Below are 23,170 nucleotides of genomic sequence, written 5' to 3'. Positions count from 1 at the left end.
TACCTACATGTATAATATAAAAGCAATTGGACTTGCGATTTTCAACAAGAAGTCTAAAATATCACTTTTTAGCAAAAATATTCACCAAAATTACAGAATTAAAAATATCATTACAAAATGAACAAATCTGAGAGAGGTTCACATGTAGTACTTATACCGGATTCTGCACTAAAACATTCGCCCTGGGCCATTAAACGGCAGTTTGGGTTTTTCAAAATAATAAATTGGGACCAAGAAAAGTTTCACTGTAGTCATTGATGCCTATTCAAGAGTATGAAGTTTATTGCAACTAGCGTGAATGGGTATAAGCTTCGTTTTGACGATGAGCTGTTATCACTGTAAACAATATTAAATCATTCTTCAAATGCTCAGTTTATCTTTTGAACAACTATTTTTTTTTATTTAAGAACAAACAAATCATGTCGCTTTCCCACCAAAATTCAAAACATCGTACAACAACATCGGCAAATCTCTTCCGTGTTGCATTCAATAACATTAACATATTTAAATGAGCTATGGTAATTTGAACACACTGGCATCATCCATCATTTTGATTGGTTAATTAGCGATTTGACCTGCCAGGTCAAAAAACAACGTCCAGGTCAAAACACGGCAGATATTCATTTCTACAGCATCAAGTGTTTAAAATGCGACCGGAATCATCTGCATACGCAAAGGTGAAATTACGAGTCCGTCCAAATAAGGATTTAACATGAAAGACTTCAAATGAACACAAAAACGACCAGAATTTCAAAGAACATATAATTTATTCTATAAAACAAAAAAGTGAAAGAGAAGGACCTATAGATCCTGTGGTGGTTATGATTGTAAACATACTAACTCTTAACAATGGAATGGACCATCAAATCAGGATTAAAAAAAAAACAGGGAGTACATGTTGTCAGTCCAGTCAAAAGCAAAGGCTGTGTATGACCAACAGAGAATGATGAGTGAAATTAGTTTAAATATACAAGTTTTCACCCACTTTAAAAAGGTGTAATTCTAGCTGGGTGGACAATGTATACTGAAACTACACATGATTTCAACTGTAAGATTAAAAAACTGTAGAGCAGCAAATGGTCATCAATGATAAAAATAGTTTGTCCATTCCAATTAATATCTGTAATTGCCTCTTCCGCCTCTCCATCCACCACGTTGTCTGCGACCACCGCCGCCACCACGCCATGCACCACGTCTATTACCTGTGGAAATTAAAAACATTTCTAATTACTCAGATGCTATTTCATTATCTGTCTTACCAAGCCATATACAACATAGGATGCAGCGTGCCCACTAAGCCCATATGACGTGCCACAGACTCTCAAAAAGACTTGATGTTACGCATTTAGTTGTGCTAATTCATTGAGACATCATTGATGTAACAGAAAATTGTACATGGAAAACCATTTCGCTATAGCTATCGAATTAGTAATTTGGCAAAATGGAATTCATAATTTATAAACAAAAGTTAGTGTAAAAACAAAGAAATTCAGGGGCCACAACATTTTTTGTTTGTTTTAAAGTCACCAATACAGTCACATTTTTATTTTTTCTTGAAGACCAAGCAGTCAACATGCTGACTTTAATAAATTGATTTATTAGGAATCCATTTTGACTCAATATTGATAAAAATCATTTGTTTTGGAGGGCACACTGATTTCCTATGGCAGACACATAAGTGTGACCTACATAGTTGCATGATAACCTGATCACTTGATTGATATTGTGGAGGAAGCTTTTCTGAGTGAAGGCTTAAATATATACAACTGTATTCTTTGATGCCATAGCTGTATTATCTGAAGTTATGGCACTATGAACAAACTATATAGGCTTTAAACGAATTAAATAAGACTACATTGGCCACATCAAATCAATACAAGTGTCTGGAAATGCATAAAATTGCCTTACCAAATCCTGTTCCATAATCCGGATCACCAAATGTTGGAGCAGATCCAGCTTTAGTACTAAACTTGCCACTAGGTGGTTGGTACATTTGACGAGCTCCTCGTGATTTCATTGATGATCCACGTTGTTTCTTAGGATGTGATGCATCATCAAAAGTGATAGGGGTTATTCCTGGTCTCTTTTGTCTGTCACTGTAAACAACAAGACAGGATGTTGAGTTACTAGACATCCAAACTAGCTTTTTTTATGATTATAAAAACTGGAATTAGGCGAGGGTTCTTCAAACCCGCCTATTCACATAGTTCATACCCACCATAGACTCCGGTCAGTCAAAATGACTATTTTGAACTGTAGGCATTAATCAGCGATTCTGCTGGTGACGGAGAGATAGAATCTAGGTCAGGGGAAGCCCCATGACCTGAAGATTTTTTACCCCGTACGTCACGAACCCATGTGACCGAGGCCACATGGCAACGCCATAGGCAGCCGTCCATCACTCTGGTTCCTTTCTCTCCGCCTCGAGGACTTAGACCAACGCGACGGAAAGAGTGCGGAGGTTGGGGGGGACCCGGAGTCTATGGTGGGTATGAACTATGTGAATAGGCGGGTTCGAAGAACCCTCGCCTAAATTCACTACGTTCAATTACCCACCATAGACTCCGGTCAGTCAAAATGACTATTTTGAACTGTAGGCAGAGTCAGACACCGATAGGTGGCAGGTTTTTCCGAGCAAACAGAAAAAAAAGGAATGATGAAAGTCTTTTCCCAGTCCGGGATGAAAACAAACTCAAAAAGACCTAAGTTAAGACCCAAGAAGGGTTGTGTCTTACCTTGCCTGTGCTGTCCCAGAAGCAAGAAGCCAATGCTGCTGTGGTGACAGGGTTCGGTGTGCCCGAGAAAGCTAGACCCAAGCTGAACTAGGGGGTGATAAGCTTGAAGTAGGACCGAAACAGTTCACATGAGGGCGTAGGTAGACAGAAGCGAAACCTGGGAGCTTCCAGGAAGTGCTAGTGGAACAGACAATCTGCCCGCAAAAATGCAGAGACTGACTTATCGCCTATGCGCAGAGGTCCCTGCAGTCGTTCGGGCTGGGTCAGCAAACAAGGCCTGACCGGCTACGACGGGGCCTAACCTGAAGAGACCCTGCTCAATAGATTGGGTGTCTCCTAGGTAGTAGTTGATGAAGACGTTCTGCGTTCTCCAGAAGCCTGCCCTCAGAATGTGTTTGAGGGGGGCACCTGACGCTAGCGCTAGTGAGTTAGCAATCGCATGGACCTTATGTTCTTGTACTTGGTGTCTCTGCAAGGTCTGTGTTGAGGAGGATAGTGTATTATAGACCTCCAGTACAGTCGCAGTAATCCACCTGGGGATGGAAGTTGGGGAAACTGGCTTATCCCGCTTGCCAGGGCCGTAACACAAAAACATGTGTTTGGTTCCCCGTCTGGAAAACCTGGTACGGTTCTCGTAGCAACTCAACGCTTGGACCGGGCAGAGAAGCAATTCCTCCTGATCCTCCGGACTGACAATATTTGCCCGCCGGGGGATGACGATCGGTTGAGGATCGTGTCCTGGGATTTGGTTCTTGGCGAGAACCCGATTCGTGTCTTAGTACAACTTGATCGCCCATAAAAGCGGCACAACCGTCCGCAAAGGATAGTGCGCGCCTAGCTTTGACCGGCGCCTACCTGAGGCGAGGGCCAGTAGGAAGACTATTTTCCACATCAAAAAAGTGAGTGGTGCTGATTGGAGAGACTCAAAAGGCAGTCTGCTTAGAGCAGACAACACAGCCGACGAGTCCCAGTTGGGCGGTTCCCTTGTATGGGGTCTTGGCGTCTGGAAAGCAGTAAATAGTCTCCTAAAAATAGGACAATCGGCTAGTCTTGTTCCCGTACGTTCTGAGTGGTGGGGGACAAGACCGACCTGTAGCCAACGCTCGCTGCGTAGAACAAACCCACTTCGTCAAACAGGTGGATGAAGGAGCCTGCTATCTAGCCAATAGAGGGATGATATGGATCAATCTCCCTTCCGCTACACCAATCAGTGTATGCTTGCAGCCTAGAAATGTAGGCCGCGTAGGTGGAATCCCTGTTTGCCCTGGCCAGGACGTTGGCAGCCCGCTCAGATAAGGCTTTCATATGTGCGGGTCTACTGAGAGCCTCTATGCGTGTAAGTGATACCTGCTGGGCTCGTTGGTAGTGCGCCGTCTGGTTGGGACGGCAGGTCCGGTAAGTCCGGAAGCACAGCTGGCGCTTCGACTAGCCTTCCCAACAGAAGTGGAAACTAGGCCTTGCTTGGCCAATTGGGTGCAACCCATGATAATATGCGGGTGTGCACCTGTCGAAGCTTTTCTCCGGTGCCCAGTGAACTAGCGGGAAGGGAGGAAAGGCGTACACAACTAAGTGGGTCCACGGGGCTAGCAAAGTGACCCTGGCCCAGGCTCCTGGAGTCAGCAGGAGTGTTACGTACGTCGGGAGCTTGGTGTTCCGGGGTGCGGCAAAACGGTCCAACCTTGGACCGTCTCACGGCCGAAACAGCCTAGAGGCTACCCACTGGGGTATCAGCTACTCCGTGTTCTGGAGACGGAGCCGCCCTGAAAGGGCGTCGCCAGACTGTTCCTCACCCCTGGAAGGTGGTGTGCGGTTAGCTCCACATTGTATTCCAGGCACCAAAGGAGGATTTTGCTGCTGATTTTGCTGTTCCCCCTCCTTCTTGAAGGAGACCACCGCTGCATTGCCTGTGCGGAGCAGGACTCTGTGGTCTCGAACTACGGGTAGAAAACGTGGTAGTGCTAAGTACACTGCTCTCAGTTCGAGCCGGTTGATATGGTAGTCCCGAAACTAATGCGGGGGCCATATCCTTGGGCTTCTTGGCCCAATAGATGCGCTCCCCAACCCTAGGGGGAGGTATCTGTTACCAGAGTCATACCTGCGGCGAGCGGGCCCAAGGGGCTCCCCTGTCCGATGTTGGCCAGTGACGACCACCAGGGCAGGGCTTCCTTCACTTGGTCCGAGATCGAAACCCGCCTATCTAGTTCCCATAGGAGAGCTCAGCGCTATAACAAGCGTTATACCGGGCGGCTGCGTAGTGCGGCCTGGGGAACAACCCTTTGAACCGAGGTCATCATTTCGATGATCAGTGTTAGTTCGCGGAGGGACACAGAGGGAACACTGACTAGGCATTCGGCTAGGCTGCCTAGCGCTAAGCAATACGCCTGAAATAGCTAAGCCAAGCATACCTCTGTGTCAAAACTCCATGCCCAGGGACACCAACTGCACATTGGGTTGAGGTGGGACTTGTCGATTTACCAATGAGCCCAACTGGTGAAGTAAATCCTGTGTTAGCCTGACACGTTTGGCTATTACCCCTTGCCCGGGTTGTTGGTAACCGGAAGTCTGGGTACGGATTGAGGAGTACCGACATCTGGTGAAGCAGCAGCACTACCTGTTTCATCACTCTGGTGAACACGTAGGGCGCTGTACCTAACCCGAACGGGGAGGCACCCGAGATTCAAATACTTGGCCCAGCTGGGCGATTCGAAGGAGATGGCAACTCGCTGGGTGCATCGGTACGTGCAGGTAGGCCCCGCTCAAGTCTAGCGGGGTTAGCCAGTCAAAACTGTGGATGGAGAGAAGAACCCTGAATGGTGTCTCCATGTGGAACCGATCGAGGAGCACGTACTGATTCAGTTTGCCTAGGTCCAAAACTGGACGCCTGCCATTTGTAGATTTGGTACTACGAACCCATTTGGGTAGAAGCCTGGCCTTAGCTCCGGCTGATGTACCCTGTGTGTGGCGTCTTTCCCCAGCAAACTGCTACTTCCTGTCTGATTGCTTCCGCTTTGCAGGAGTCCCCTGGCAGTGCCCAACAGGGAAGACACTGACGGGGGGAAAAGGAGATTTCAGCGATATCCCGTAAACTGATGTTACCACCTGGAAAGGTCCAGGGATCGGTCACCAGTTGTCTCCAAACCGGACTACACCGGCGCAATCTGTGTAGACAGGGATATGTGGCCACGTGTTCGGCAGTTGCGAGGGGGGGGGGTGCTTCATTCCCCCATGAGGTGAGTCCCCAAGGCCTGAAGTAGTAACTAAGTTGTGACCTGGCCATTCACCGAACACGTGCCCCCCCCCCCCCCCCCCCCCCCCCGTGGTTGCAGAGGTGAACGTCAAACATGCCTCCCCTGCTGCCGGGTAGACGTCCGCCCAGGGAGGGTGAGGAGCCACCACCTGGCTTTTACCTCCCTGGGGGCGCCACTACCCTCCCCTCCCATGGAAGGGTATAAGCGCTTGCCTCCTGGCTGACTCCAGCTAGCGGACAACGCCCTAGGGCGTTGTGTTTTCTGTGCTTGGGGTGCCCTCCAATTGCCCATGGTAGGACCAACTGGCTAGCGGATTCAAACTGAACCCTCCGGTTCATTGCACTCCGAATCACCGAGACTGTACCCACCATTCCCTGAACAAAGAGGGTGGAGGGAGTCCAGTCTGCGTCACTGAGGCGGGGACGTACCCCGGCTCAGCTTGTCGGCGAAAACATGTGCGTCTAAGGCCGCGTCTCGTAGCACGGTAGTGGCCCTGGCCAAGAGAGCCAGGCGACACAAGGGGGTGTCGCATGTACATGTAGATGTGCGGTGGCCCACCAGTAAAAATGTCGCCTGGTCTAGGAGGCTGGTGCGTTCTGCCTCCAAGGTCTCCAGAGTGCTGGTCACGCATAATGTGCTCAAGCAACTCTGCCCTCAGGGCTAGATGGGTCGTCTTCAAGTGGAAAGGACACCCATGGAACGCGGCTATCCCCCTTTGCCCGGTTTGCTAAATTCGAGGTACCGGGGTCTGGGGAAGGAGCCTTGGAATCCGGTTGGGGGCGTTTTGGTCTCATCCCACGCTATGGGGTCTGATCCCGAAACCACACCGACCGGGTAGCGTTTGGTCCAGTGGGAAGTGTTGCCTTATGTTATCCCCACATGGGGGCCTTAAGCATTACCTCCTCCACGGCTGACCAACGCCGCCCATCAGCACCGTTTGCATGCTCTGCGCCCCACTCCGCACTCAGGCGGACAGGGAGAGACTTGCCAACAGGGTTGCTTTGGATCCCGACGCCGGTGATCCCATAAGCGTTGAAGCAACCTTAGGTGGTTGCTTTTGGATCAAGGGTGGGGGTATATACATCGTATCACTGGGATCGATGATACTCCGCCTCACCCCAAAAGCGTGGCTCACCGAGTCATACAGATGGATGACTCTGAGGGAACGCCCGGAGTACCGGCTGTATCCGACGCAAGCGAACTGCATCTCCTTTCACTTTAATATGTGAGAGGGAGCGTGTTCGACTGTGCGTCTCATGACAGGGTCGGTTCCCTCTGGGGACGCCCGTGGGTCGGTAAGAAAGGAGTCAAAACCCACAGTGGGGACCGGACACAAGGAAAAACTCGTTACCATTGTACCGTTACCGCGTGATGAACCCTAGCTGGCTGAAAGTAGGGGGGTCAACGTGTGCCCTGCCCTGAAAGCCCTGCCCCGAGATCGGAGACTTGGCTGCCAGCACCCCGTTGGCATTCAGTGCCCGAGGATCCAGAGAAGGACCGGGGCAATTAGCCTGGGCCTCGGCCACCCCCCAAAATAGTGGGAGAGCCGTGCCTGGGAACGGGGGTTCCCCGGAAGAGACGTGTTTGAATGCATGCTTTCGTGTCTCTTCCTGCTTGCCCACCGAGGGGACACAGTGGAGACAGCTCGCTCCGACTGCGTCTGATCTACCCGGCCTGCCAGGGACGCAATTGCCCCGACAGTCCTTCGACCAAAGCCCTCAACTCGGAGGCAAACTCGGCGCCGTGCGAGGAAGGGTCCACAAAGAGACCCGCAACGGGCCCCATAGGAGGAAAGCCTCCAGGGGTACAGCCTCGCTGCAGCCGGTAAAATCGGGTAAAAACACCGCCTGAAAAAACAGACTGTGTGGATGCCATCCGATCAGCGGGGGAGACCGAGAAAATATCGGTACCTCCGCCGTCGGGCCTCTTACTTGACGTCCCGGTACATGAAGTACCGGTAGCCGAGCGCGAGGACTTTCCATTCATGCAAAACACGCAACTCACTTTAACCGATTTATTAACTGGATGCGCGACCTTGCTGTGACGCGGTCAGTGTCAGCGATTTTGATGGCTCTGAAAGAAAATCTCAGGCCTCAGAACTCCAGTGAAAAAAACACGCTTTCACGCAAAAAACCCCGAAACCCACACGTAGCCACGACAAAGTATCTCGGATGCGGGTTCTATGCTGGTAAATTCTGAATAAACCACTGTACGGTCGGTTCGAAAGACGAGGAAACCGGAAGAAAAAGGCAGCGAGCCTTGGAGCTGTCATTACATCAATATATTGCTAAATACATTAAAAATAAAAGACGACATGCATGAGGGAGACGAATTACAGTTGTAAAAGGTGCCGCCATGAAATCAACATGTGACTACGTAGTGGCGCCGGATTTTGATTTCTTTGCTGTGAAAAATACTACACACAAAGGGGAAAACGACACGAGGGTAAAAAAAGACAAGGAAAACTTATCCTACCAGCTACATGTACCATGTCGGATGCCGAGCAGCGGCAACAACCCAAGCTATAAATCCGGACGGGAAAAAAAGCAGGCGATCCAGCAGAGCTCTCTAGATTTCATCTCCACTCGAGGCGGAGAGAAATTAAAAGTGATGGACGGCTGCCTATGGCGTTGCCATGTGGCCTCGGTCACGTGGGTTCGTGACGTAAGGGGTAAAAGAATCTTGAGGTCATGGGGCTTCCCCTGACCTAGATTCTATCTCTCCGTCACCGGCAGAATCGCTGATTAATGCCTACAGTTCAAAATAGTCATTTTGACTGACCGGAGTCTATGGTGGGTAATTGAACGTAGTGAATTTCATCTAAGCTTACCACTTGGACAGCTGCATCAGGCATATTTGTATAAATCTTGTATAAGGTAGTGATAATGAGAAATGACGACAAATTGTTGCTATAAAAAAATAAATAAATGACAATTTTTTTTCCTTGTTTTGGTGACATCGTACAACGTCCTACTCATATGAGTCCCTGAGCTTACGCCAGTGTCAAATCCATGAAAGACATTTGTTCTGACACATAATTTTATCAGTCACAAGGTGACGAAAAAGTAAAAAAATTCTATTTCCCACATTTTACAAGCATTTTGTCAGTCTGGGTTAAACTGTATATTCACCACACCATCCCCCATTTATGCACACAAATTTATCTACTGGTTAAAGATGTTTGAAAAGTGATTACTTACTCCTCTGTTGGTTTCTGTATTGGTTTCCATGACAATGTAATCAAGCTCTTGTATGATGGTGGATTATGGAAAAGATCCTGAAAGAGACAACATTGAAGAATACCATTATAAGATGAGGTGTGCAACATTGGTTGTCTAAATTTGATGCACATTTGTGATTTTTCAAGTTTATATTTTTTCTCTGAAATAATCAATTTATAATTTTTCATAACTTAAGTTCTCTTTCATTTTTTCTTGAATTCTGACAAAATAAAAAAAATAAAATAACAATGGATGAGTTTGTGATGACCAGAAACACAAATACTTTTTTTCCAGGACCTAGTTATATTCAACCATGAGGTTAGAATTATTGCAGATATGAGGAATTCAGAGATTGGAGTTCGAAAGTATAGATATCATTGAAATTTCATATACCTTAATCAATGTGTTGATATTTGATGTGACTTTTAACGCAACAACTTTGATTTTATTTTCTTCCGATTTGAGTTCTTCTCCTTTTTTCCCCTGAACAGCTAACCTCAGCTGTTTCATATACATCTGGCAGCCACGGGCAAAATACTGTAACCTGCAATAGAACAGTATAGTAAAGACTTAACAGGCATGCATTTAGCCCAGGATTTAGCATAATGACGGGGAAAGGTACATCAAGTCAGGCAAGGTACATTTTGTATCTTCAGTGTTTCCCTAAAGCATTTTAGGATACTGTAGAGTGGTTAATGTTTGACGGTGTTTAATTTACCCGGATTGCGTGCTGGAGTTTTGTGCACGAAAAATAAACACAGCAAATTTGTGATTCAGGTGGCCATCTTGAATTTTGTTTCACCCATTGAGGTTTCACACAACTTGTAACTCAAAAAAAGATACACGAACAAGCGTTTTGAAGCATCAATAATGTTTTTTATTGAAATAATATCTCAACTGTTAATAATAATAATTACTACACATCAGTATTAATAGTACATGGATTGCAAGTTTCACCAAAGTCGACGTGAAGTTATATAATTTACAGAGAAATGTCAACATTTTTTTTTTTCAAAAACTGTGATCATTAAACAAGACCTTAAACAAAACTGTCTACAATTCCTACTTTTAGAAATCCTTCTTTCAGTTCATTGTGTCGTTGGGAAATGCTCTGTACAGAAGTAACAAGCCATTTCGTGTGAAGGGGTTTTAGTTCACTCAGCCAGAGATAGAGCGTTGGGTCATCAATCCTGTCATTCATTCCTGAACACACATGCTCGCCGTACCAACTCTGGAATTCTCGCTTCATTGCATCCTTAAAGATCTTATTCATGGACAAGTCAAGGGGCTGAAGACTATCTGTGTAGCATGCTGGCACAAATACTACAGAGATGTTGTGATCGTTTAACTTTTTCACCAGTTCTTGGCCGTGATGTGCTGTAAAAACATCAAATATGGCAATTGCCTGCTGGGTCTCTGGAAGTTTAAGCCTTGTCCTTGTTGCATTCATGTATGGTATAATGATGTTATCAGCGCATCGCATCATGGAATTATGATTTGACCAATGACTTTCTGTGTGGAAAACATCAGTGTTCGAAATTCACGTCGGTCCGTCGGCCTGACGCTGACAGTGGGTGTAAAGGGCCTAGAGCTGTGAAAAATCATCAGTCCTTGTGACCGACCATAATTTATATTTAAAAAAAACTTTCCATTATTTAGTATGATTGTAAGACCAAATATATAATAAATATCGATAGTAACTCCAGAATTGTTTCAAAATTGCGTTTTCTTGCACGTTTGATCAACAAATGGCATCACTCATCGACCTGGGCTTACGAGTCATAATTCAAGCTCGCCGAATGATCGCGAAATGCGCCGAACGTGGGAACTGTAACAAACAATTGGTTGATTGGTTGTAGGCCGATCAAGCCTCAGATTCAAACCAATAGAATTCGCGCTTACATTTTATGTTCCGCTATCTTTGATTTGCATCGAACACGCTGGTATCAATAGTTGCAGAGTTACGTTTACATCGAAGTATGTGGCGATATTTAAACTGCCAGGAACCTGCTGCTAAACGTGTGAAAACTACACAAGAAAGGCGTGACAAACAGCAAGAATACGAACGGCCTAGGCGTAAACCGCGCACATTCCAAGTTAGCTGGCAGGCGGAGTTCAAAGACTGGTTACTTTTTGATAACAACAACAAGGTGATGTATTGCCGGCCTTGTCAAGGATCCTACGGTCAGCTGTCGTGCAGCAGAATTGATCCTTGTAGAAGCTGAGGCTGACGCCAATGATTGTGAACATGATGCAAAATGCATGTCAGATTCAGAGTCGGCCAGTGATCATGACAGTGTTTTTTCTGAAGATTTTGATGAGTTTAGTGACGATGAAAAAAATGATGATGACCTCTTTGAGGCTGCAGAAAATATATCTGATTAATTAGTAAATAAAGGTTTTGCAATTGCAAGCTTGTATTATCCGTTTAGTCTTTGTTTGTTAAATACCAGGGCCTACAGTTAGCTAGAAGGACCTACAGTTTTAATTTGACATAGGTCCTTCGGGCCTGTTATGATTTTCAGTTAATTTCGAACACTGCCAAGCATCGGGAAAATTGTAGCCCGGGTGACAACGATCGGTTTTCCCCTGATATAATATCTGAGGTAGTAAAAAATCACCTGAAGCAGTCGATGCAAACAATGCAGTAATTTTCTGCTTGTCAACTGTTTTGCCACTTACGCATTGTTTACAAAGTGGGAAGGAAATGGGCAAGATGTTTGCTGCTTAGTTAGAGAAACCTCTGTCGTGCGAATTTATTACATCGCTAAGCCGCCGAAATTAGGAATGCACGAATTTTTAACACTGCAAAAATAAACCTCTTTACAGTAGCAGGACTGCTACACAGTGTTTTACGTTGATACTCTGACAGCTTTCCCGCAACTCTGACTGGATGACCACAACTCTGAAGACATACTACTTCTACTAAGCTAATCTATAAGTTTTATTGTCAACCATGTTATGAACTTTTACTAGTTCCAGTGTTCATTCATTAAAATGTTAAACAAAACAAAAAAACAGCATTGGCAATTGCCACTGACTGAAAGGAATAGTTTGTTGCATTTAAAAGTTGAAAGCAAATATGACAACAACACTAGGCTAGACTAGAATTATCAAAATATACACAAGAGTTATATTCGGCCAACCAAGACTAGTTGAAAACATGTAATTTAGGATCAATCATCACATTTAAATAAAAATGGTAAATACGAGAAATGAATTGTATATAATTGTAACCAATTAACAAAATAAAACAATATATTTTTAGCAATATATATTACCGTTAAAGTCCTATTATAAACCGCGGTTTATATTACAATGTATCAATTTAAAAATTGGGATCAAAAGCTCAAGTTCGGGGTGCGGTTTCTATTACGTACATATTGCAATCACTAAATGGGCGTGGTCATTTTTTGTCCACAACACATGCACAAAACAAACAATACACCGTACAATCTCTTGAATAGGCGTCGGGGAAGAGTGAAAGGCCTTATTTTGGTTCTAAAATAGGCGTTACGAAATGTTGAAAAATTACAGTCAATCAAAAAAAAATAACACATGATACAAAAAATACTCAGTATTTTTAATGTAATATGCATTTATTTTTTTTAATTTTCTTGGTAACGAAAAGTATATTCTAAAAGAAGTTTCAAATAAAAACACGAATGCACTGCTTAGTAGCAAATGATCACATAACGGTAGCTCGATCCGGCCATGCTGCTGGTCACAAGTGAATAACTTACTTGTTTTCGAAGTGTTGATATTGGTGATTATTATTTAGTAGTGATTACAATAACGCACGAAAAATAAATTCGTTGAATTGTTATAAAATGCAGGTAAAATTCAACTTAGTTTCCCCGTAAGTGAATGATTTCAGTCACATGTAAACAGCCGATACGATATCTGCCATGTTTTTGAATGCTCACGTGACGTATCATTGACCGGATAGGTCAAGTCGCTAATTAACCAATCAAAATGCTGGATGGTGCCCACGTGTCTAAATTACATAGCTCATTTAAATATGTTAATGACAGTTCAGCGACCTCATGGTGAACGCAGCACGGAAGAGATTTACCGATAATGTAGTGCAATCTTTTGCCTTTGATTTCCATGGGAAAACGGCATGATTTTTTTTTTAAATCAAGAAATTATTTGTTTTCGAAAGATAAATTATTCTTCAATGCTCAGTTTAATACTTTTACGGTGATAAAAGCTCATTGTCTAAAACTTACGAAACACAGACGTATTCAAAAAGAGTATTGACAGAGGTTGCCGCCAGAACAAAAGCAGTTTCATTGCCTGTCTGACATCTTATCACTGCTGAACAATAAATAGGTGTGAATATTTTTAGGCATGTTGTCGAAACAAATGAATAGGATTAGGAACAATGCCGTTTTGGAACAGCTGGTTGAAACAATGAAGTCAGTCACGGTCTTGTTGAATTGGGGGTGCGGTTAGTAATAGGTACTTTTCAAGTTTTCAATTTTTGTTAAGAACTCTTTAACCCCGAAGCCGGAATTGGGGGTGCGGTTACTATTACGTATGCGGTTTATATTAGGACTTTAACGGTATTTTAATTAACTAATGTGTGTCACTGTAGACAGTAAAATATATTTATTTAAAAAAATGGAACTGTACAATATATTAATTTGTATTCAAATTAGCAACAAGCCTGAGACAATTTTTTGGAAGAACACTATACAAGATGACAGGTATGTCAAAACACAGCATATTATCCAGATTTATAAGTGTATTGTATTTACCTTATCCTGAAATCTTTAAGTCTAGCTTCATCTGATGTGAGAAAGTCAGCATGCTTTCTACCCAGCTCATGGAATGAATACATCAAACACTCAACATATGAGAACTGTAGTTTAGGTTCGTCACTGGTTTGGTCATTCTCACCGTCTTCCCCTTCTGGTGGTAACGGCATGTACTCCTATCATATAGAAAATTTGCGTTAAAGCTAAATTACGTTTTTTTTAAAGGAGAGTGAAATATTTCAGGGACTTTTATTAAACGCTAATGCAGCGAAGTCAGTGCACAAGTATTTCAACAATGTTTTTCATTTTCAACTTTTTCATAAACTTAGGAGATATGTTTCGAATTTTTGAATAACTTTAATCTAGCGTAGGAAACCACCAGTTGTAAAATCTTGTAGATATATTGTAGCAGTACCATTAGTATTAGGAAAGTATCTAGATACCCAGAATCTATATACCGTAATACAAACATACAGTCTTGTATAAGAAGCCCCTCGCCCACCATGTCACGCTCAATCAGTGGTGGTTACCGTACAAACACTTATAAACAATACACCCCCAACCAGTAGTAGTGTTTGCCTGAATGAGGTTTGCAAAAATCAAAATTTTTAAACTTAGCTGAATGCCCACTGAATTTAGAAAGTCAAGTGTCATTTTTTCTGAATGCTGAATGGTTGTACAGTAAAACCTGTCAAAACCGACCATGACTGGGACTGGGATCTATGGTCGGTTTTCAGAGGGAGTCGGTTTATTCAGGGTGGGCATAACTTCGATTGAAACAACAATTACATGTGCTGTAAACACGGGACAAATGAAATACACCGGAGTTTGCCTCCGGTGATTATACATGTATTTACATTTATTGTATTGTTTCAATAAAATAATTTACCAAACAAGACAAGAATATTATGGTATGTACATGAAATCAATAAACATTAAAATAACTGTTGGAACAGACCGGGTAAGTATCGCGTATCGTAACTGAAGGCGTCCATTTTGAATGACATCACAACGTAAGTTCACGTGAGCTACATGTAATTATTATAATTTATGCAGACAGTTGATTTTGCTGTTAAGTCAATGAATCAAATTACGATGTAAAAAAATCATCAAGTTTTCACCGCTTTAAAGAACATCTTTTTTCAACGATTTTGTTCGTTCGAATTATGAAATTTTGGATATCTGTCAAGTAGCTGGAGTCTTTGTTTATTGCGAAGTTTTGTAATCTTGTCAACATGTCTAGCACATCGCCATGCGTCAAGTCACGGTCATCGTGGGGGTCAATAATTTGACTGTCGTTGTCATCGTTGTCTATAGATTCATGGTTTTCTTTGTCTGCAATAAAATTCTCAACAATCTGTTGCTCCCACTCGCCGTCATACATTGCTTCAGTCGGTATACGTTCATCAAAGTGGAGGTATTCTACAACGCTACACTGTGTTTGCGGCTCTGCAACATGCTAAATAAGGTTTCCGAATTCTTTGTCATCGTCTGCTTCTTCGTCATCATAAATTTCAATCTTGAAGCCCCCTTTACGGAAACATTCGAAAGCACAAAATTGTCGATCAGAATCGTTATGGAAAGAAGAAAACTCAATGTTTTGATCGTTGAAGAAGTGATAATGCAGTGTGCTTCACCGCAATTGAAGTTGATGACCCCGATCATTTGTTTATATCCGGGGTCATTACACAGTCCAGACATCACGTGATGCGATGGCGTGTGGTGTGAAAAACTTAATCAGTTGCTATTGTTTTACACGGGACGTTACTTGTAGTGTGAGATTTGATATTGTTTCTGTGACGTTCACGGTAAATTCAACACAATGCACACTTTTTAGGTCGGGCAGACCGGATTACTAGACAGCGGACGTGGTGCAACTGGTCGGATGGTCGATGTATTCAGTGTGAATATTGGACTTGGGGCCGATCAATGCGGTCGGTGTTCGGAGTAGACAGTGGTCGGATTTCACAGGTTGTTTTAACATAGGCGTCTATGGAGAAATTTCGGGACTACATAAATCGGTCGGTTCTGACAGTAGGTCGGTTTATCCAGGGGTCGGTTTTGACAGGTTTTACTGTAATTTGGTTCTCTGTCTGTCACCCAGGCACTATCAGGTCTAACACCAACCTAGCAATTAAGAGTAACACTTACTATCAATTTCTCAAAAACTTTCTGCACACGAGTCTCATCTTCTAGCTCCCCAGAAAAGTGGCAGAGTTCAGCGAATAAATGTAACATCTCCAGCTGGATGTCCCCATCTTCTTCAGGATTGGTCAGCAAAGACAAGGAAGGTATCACTTGATCACACATGTATGTCACTATCTTTGTGGACATTACATTTTTCTGAAATAAATAAGATGACAATATGAATCCTGATATTTCTATCACAAATATTTGTACAAATTCCTGATCATTACGGTAGATAACTTGGGATCTGTCAGCAAACCAACACATCTTAATAGCATGGGTAAAAATAGTAAAGAGAAGCATATTCTGAGAAACATGTTACCCCAGACTTCTTTACTAAAATATCCCACTCCAGATTTTGTGATAGAATTATCCTGAATAGCTTGAAAAGGTGTGTGTCAAATGAAGACTTGAGAATCATGTGCTAGCAATCAATGTCACCCCTAGTAGTAATACCATATGTCAATTGTTGTCAATGAAGCTTGCAGAAATGAGTAAATCATGTGTACGTGTAAAAGAGCAAATAACTACTGGTATCAATCAACTGGTTAAAGTTTCAAAATACCTTCACACAGAATGTAAAAATTGTTTACTTACTGAGAAAAAGGGCAGTGCCTGTTTAACACATTGCATCAATCTATCTACACAGTCTGCATCTGATGGCTAGGGAAAAAAACAATAATTCATTTAACAATGGTAAATACATTGGTAGTTGTTAATAACACAAGGAATTTTTCAATGGCACTACCAATTGAAGTCACATGTTATTTCACACATCATGAGCACATACTGTAAAACCATTTATTTTCACTGATATTTAATTTCACTATTTTAATGTTTTGAGCCTATTCACAGTAATAATTTTTTTTCAAAACTCCAGATATGCATTGTATATAATTGTAAACTATTAACAATATTAACTAATATATTTTTGGTAATATATCCCATTTTAATTAACTAAATGTGTTTCACTGTATACAATAAATCTTGTTTATTTAAAAAAATATAATTATACATTATGTTAATTAATATGCAAATTAATATGCACATTAGTCGCAAACCTGAGAAAATTTTCTTGAGGAAACACTGAATTTATTTTAGTTTAGGAGCAGAATTGTAACAATTATAATTATTGCCATATTGATGTTATCATTTAGAGAGATATGAGCTGTATTTTTAATGTTATTTAATATACTACCAAGTCAACTGAATAATGTGAGGTAAAATGTAATGATAATGAATGTACTGAAATTTGAAAGTTAAATAAGGTTTTAAACAAAATTTTATTTCCAGTTATTTGCATGCCAAGATCATCAAATAATATCATTATATACGTTACATGACATATAATTACATGTGTTTGCTCAAATTTATACAAAGAACGCTATTTAAGTTTGGTATCATAAGCATGGATGACAAGACCAGTATTTATTCCAAATTCAGAAACAAATGTGATGAAATTCAAAGCTCATCAAGGAAACAGCTGCCTGTATAACAGACTAGTCTACCAGTAAGAAAATGTTGGAGAGCTTATAGGAATGATGGTAATTATCCACAAAAGGATTAAAAATAAACAACACAATCAATAGAGATGGATTTAACAATCACCTGGAATTCAGACTCTAAATCTGCTTGCTCTACAACTATATCTACTAGCTGTTGTCGACCAAGCACTGTCTGCATGCTGGACAATCCAGATAGGATCTTGATGAACGAAACAAACTCGTCACCAGTCACATCAACAAGGACCTAACAAGGAAATGGATAAAGGTTGATAATGCCCATAATACAAGTTATATCATAGAAATATATTCACTCCATTAGAAGTGCATCTTCAATATAAGCAGTCATACATGTATGTAAATTGTATTAACTTTTTCAACAGGTTATTCATGCAAGTGCAATTAACATAAAGATTACTGTCAATTATCATGGCAGTCCAATCGACACTGGTGGGATATGGTCCCATCATATCAGTGTTCTCCCTCCCCAGGATGTAAACAGCGTGGCGGTCCCGCCACAGTGCTTCGATTTGCCGCCACACCGGTCTGACACCGCCACGGTGATTAGCAAGACCGCCACAGTGCTTTTTTCATTGGGGATTTCGTCACGCTGGTCGGCCCGACCGGCACTCAAAATTAGCGACCACCACAGAAACGCGTCCGACTATTGTCATACTTACGTACCGACAGACAAGCATCCTGCCAGTCGTGAATAATAATTTGTAAACAAAAGACATAGTCGCGTGATGTGGTATCGGCTTTAAACAATACAAGTCAATTTTGTAAAATTAGCACCTCTTTGTTTGTAAGTAAATATTTTCTGACGATAGACGAAGTCTTTAGATTGAAAGCTAAAATTCATTCAAAATCAATACCAACACATCGTGCTACGACATCGCTTTACTTCCGCAATGTAATTTTTATGATCACGATCATTCGGAAAACTTTGGGTTCTACCGGCATTACCATGCGGCATTCTGATTGGTTAATGGCGTTTTTGACCCACCGGGTCAAAGGACATATGCGGTCAAATAACGCGTCACAGCTATCATGGCGGGTCTGTGTTTTTCACTAAGTGATCGAGTGATCAAAAATAATTTCTCCCGATAAAAATAGTTAAAATTTTACATTTTATTCATATAAAAAAAGAAGTATTTAATTTTTGCATGGCATCATAACCGAGTAAGAGGAATTATTGGTATAACCGGTGTATAACATCGCGAAGTAAGTTATGTCACGCCGTAAATTTGATGATTGTTTGGAAGTGTTATTTGTTAGTTCATTTACTGTAAATGTAGAAGCTGATGGTCGGAATAATAACCAACAATCCGCCAAATAATTACGTGGTCGATTTTTTGGAGGAGAATTTTGTAGTAAATAAGATCATGAAAGTCTTGAACATAATCCTGGCTGGAACGTTTCAGATGAGTTTCATTTAACTTTTCACAATTTATTTGTTTCTTTTTAGACTGCAGTATTTGCATTTTGAGAATGTTTCATTTTTAAATTCAAACTCTTCTAAGTTGTGAAAGGTAATTTTTTGACTCCAAAATATTACAAAAGTGCCCAAAATAAAAGTGTTTATAACACTGTGTAAAGCAAATAAATATCTGCCACTTTGTTTTTGAAAATATATGTTGTTTATTGTGTGGGTGTAAATGTGCTTTGGTCAATTTCTATTATTATGTAAATGATATGCAATTGATATGCAAATTAGGCCGCCACAGTGGTTTAAATTCCTGGGGAGAACACTGCATATTTTGTCAATTTAGAATAATTTACATTAAACAAATATGCACATAATTGAGATTCAAAACTGAAAGCCAGTTGAAAGGAAAATGAAACTTGTATATATGAACATACCGGTAACTGAAGCAAATAGTCTAGGAAAGACGTATGTTTTTCAGAGAAATTGACAGAAATTAACAAACCTCTTTAGATTTTTGTATCAAGTATTCTTCTCCTTCTTTAGTGAATAGTTCAGCTGATACGGTCCTCATTTTTACACACATGAATTTAATAGCGTGTTCACGTATACTCTCTTCTCCTGATATAATCTGCGAGAATAAACCTCCTAGTGTACCTATAGGTAAAACATTAAGTTTTTCATTTAAAGTCAGGTGATTGTTGAGAAAGGCAAATGAAAAAAGAACATATGTTCTTCTACAATTCATAAAGTGACATTTACAGCCATTTTATTACTGGACATTAGCAATATCAAAGTATTAGTAAACACTGAATGAGTACTGAAAACTGAAAACATGTACAACATTCACAATCAATTTATTACAGCAATAATTAAATCGCTATATGTAAAGAATTCAGCCGACAAAATTTGGCTATTTTGTCTCAATTTTCTGAAGGAAAGTGCAAACTATAAACAGGACTACTGTAAAATATTTGCTTGGAATTATTTGCTTAGAATTACAAAATTCCATACAAAACGCAGAAAAAGTCTTCAGCGAAAATTAATTCCAGCTAAAATAAAGTATTTTACAGTATTTTGTGAATTTATGACAAAAAGAGGGAACTAGTGGTGAAAAGGTTAGACAAATTTGTTTGTCAACTTCATGAATGAAATTATCCTGTCTACAATTATTTGCATGCTACTATAAATACAATAATTCATTACTATACCTTTAGCATCCAGTTTAAATAGCGTAAGTAGAGCTGTATTGACAATACTCAACTCAGATGAATCTTCTGTTTGTAGTAATTGTGTTAAGACATCAGATATTCTAGGGATGTGTTCTGTGCTATCTTTGCAAAGATGTGGCAGTTCTTTTATAGCTTGTCTACGAATCTGAAAGCAAAAAGAATGAAAGCATTATTGTACTATCTTTCTGTCTGTCTATGTAGTCTGGATTTGCCTTCTAAAGTCTATTAGTTCCATATTTAGTCTGGGAAATGAATTGAGTCCATGCAAAGCTACTTCCATAACTGTGGCTACCCAACCATGACACATAACAGTTGGACCAATCAGAAAGCAGCTAATTTGTTGAGCTTGTTTTTCAACATATCAAATTCTGCACTATATATCATGCTATGACTAATCTGTCTGTGATGACCATCGATCACTATTTTCCATATTATGTACAGTCTACTGTCATTTTTCTTGTCATATTAACTTCCAATTTAATCATATAAATGATGTGAGCCATTAAAGGCACATTACAAACCATTACATGTGGCAATGGAGGTAAAAAAGGAATCCGAAATGACACACTTGTTGTCAGTATGTATTATGATGGTTTGTGTTTGTTAGTAAATGATCATTTGAACAGATTCCCTTTCTTAAAATGTGTTGACAATCTAAAGTCTGTTCTGCAGACTTTATTATTACTACAAGTAGGGAAAACATGTATACCGGTAATCTTAAGGTTCACACGAGAATACTACAAAGCTGATATGATTGCTGTAATGCCTTTGTCAGTTTGTGTATACTTTGCAGTATTCTCGAAATACCTTCACACACTACCTCTTCTGTGCAGTGCGGCATAACATGTTCACATTTGTTTTTTTTAAACACGATACACGTTCAAAAAAATGGTGATACAAGATTACCGGGTATAAGTCCTTGAAAGAAAAGGTTTTAATAATTTTTAATCCCATTATGGAGTGTCGTGGCTCTGCCTCGTTCATGCAACACATTAGTCAATAGTAAAACATATGATGTGCACTGTACTGCTTGATCTTAATTATTTGAAGGTAACTGTGGATAACTGATTCAGGATTACCTGGAATATTCAAGTCTTATTGAAATGTTTCATGATTTTCAACCATTTGTTCATGTTTTATAGCCCATAAAGAGTTCAAGGGTACCGTAGACAATAAATTTTGGTTAAGGTAGGGTTATTGAAATCACATATATTTTTTTATATGATCTTATGTTTATATCTCCCCTGTGGCTTGCATATGGCTATATGTTTATTTGACTGGCCACACACAAGTACTTACAGAAACATCATCGTCTTCACAAAGGTCAAGCTGAGACTCAATGGCTTGTTCGGCTAACGTTGGAAAATACTTGAAAAATCTGGGAATAAACTGAGCAGCTAGTCTCTTTTCATTGGTGCCACCTTTCACAGCACTGAGTATGGACTCATATTCTTTAGTATGCTAAAATGACAGAATGAAATACAACAATATTTACATGGTTGTAGTCCCAAGGCACTTTTTTGTGTAAGAAATACCCAGTTCAAATTGAATTAAATTAACACATCACTGAGGTAACAATTTGACTAAAACTAAACACAAAATAATGATCACCTCTACTTCCCACCTAACCTATGTTTTCGTACAAAACGCCCAGTAACTGAGTAAGGTATATTGCGCATTTGCTTTACCAATTCGAGCCTGGGTTAGCTCCCTCTTATTCCATTGTTTTTTCCTTATTCTCCATATAATTACTTTAAATTTCGAGATTCCTTCGTTCATCACCATTATAAGAAGAAGAATAGGAAAGTAACCGGGTATAGTGCGTACACGATGCAGGTCATGTTAGTATTTAAACATCCCATAACAAGAATGTCCATTGAATCGCGGCGACTAAATCAGAGGCCAAAGTAGTTTGTCCAATCTATCCATGATTGATCTGCGTGCGTTTTTTGCGACAAACATACAGGTACCGTTCATCTCGATGTTAGGCCCATTGCTGATTGGTAAAATACTAAAATTGACTCAATGGACAGCGAACTATGGCAGCCATCTTGAAACATGTGTGTACGTACGTATTATTTTGACTTGCACAAAACATCATATATCTTACCTCGTTTGCCTTGTCTTTGGCATCAGCTAACACGCCGAAATCTTTATATAACTGTTCCACACTCGCCATTTTCAACAATCTATACTAGAATAGTTAAAAAGTTCACTGCCAAATGAAACAAGCGACGTTTGAAAACGTCGAACCTACCAACACACAGACGCGAAAGATTGCGCAGATATGGTAACATTCTGAAACGTTGTGCGCATTTACACTACTAGTATCTGATGGTTGCTTGGTTTGTTTGAACATGTCAGCGTGAAAAGGGTACGGAATCAAAACACCCCACCCACCTACAAGTCAGTGCGAAGTGTGAACATACACAATGCTACGGACAAATGATGAAATATACACTTGAGCTTGAGGTATCTAAATTACCATTTAGATAATAACAAACAAATGTGTTTTCATCATGAACACGAAGACCAACAAGTAAAAGAATAGGAAAGAAGACATTTATTTTTTAAAAACATGCCCAGTGAAAAGACGAAAAAACGACTATGATCACAGGGAGCCCAGGAACTATAATCAACTGTAGTACGCAGTCTCTATGAGCGGGGGGGGGGAGGTATCGGCTGGTCCACAAGATACCAGCCGATACCCCCCCCCCCCCCCGCTCATAGAGACTGCGTACTACAGTTGATTATAGTTCCTGGGCTCCCTGTGCTATGATGATCAAATGAAGTATATTATTCAACACTGCAATATCTCAGTCACTTCAGTAATATGATTATATACCCTATATATAA

At 41.0% G+C, this 23,170-nt stretch overlaps 1 protein-coding gene across 1 annotated transcript; it reads right to left on the bottom strand.

The window, feature by feature from the left end:
• Positions 1 to 748: 748 nt before the first annotated feature.
• Positions 749 to 22,589, bottom strand: LOC100378651 (apoptosis inhibitor 5). Its single transcript, XM_085500845.1, has 12 exons — positions 22,425 to 22,589; positions 21,614 to 21,775; positions 20,294 to 20,459; positions 19,588 to 19,739; positions 17,763 to 17,903; positions 16,752 to 16,817; positions 16,119 to 16,310; positions 13,968 to 14,143; positions 9,598 to 9,748; positions 9,184 to 9,260; positions 1,909 to 2,096; positions 749 to 1,202 (listed from the first exon to the last, which is right to left on the bottom strand). The coding sequence occupies exons 1-12, from the start codon at positions 22,491 to 22,493 to the stop codon at positions 1,114 to 1,116; spliced, it is 1,629 nt and encodes a 542-aa protein (XP_085356971.1). The 5' UTR covers positions 22,494 to 22,589; the 3' UTR covers positions 749 to 1,113.
• Positions 22,590 to 23,170: the final 581 nt, after the last annotated feature.

Source organism: Saccoglossus kowalevskii, chromosome 1 (genome assembly GCF_978046115.1).
Source record: "Saccoglossus kowalevskii chromosome 1, keSacKowa6.1, whole genome shotgun sequence".
Lineage (NCBI taxonomy): Eukaryota > Metazoa > Hemichordata > Enteropneusta > Harrimaniidae > Saccoglossus > Saccoglossus kowalevskii.
The sequence above is the reverse complement of the archived record's forward strand: the minus strand, read 5'-3'. Positions and strand labels throughout refer to the sequence as shown.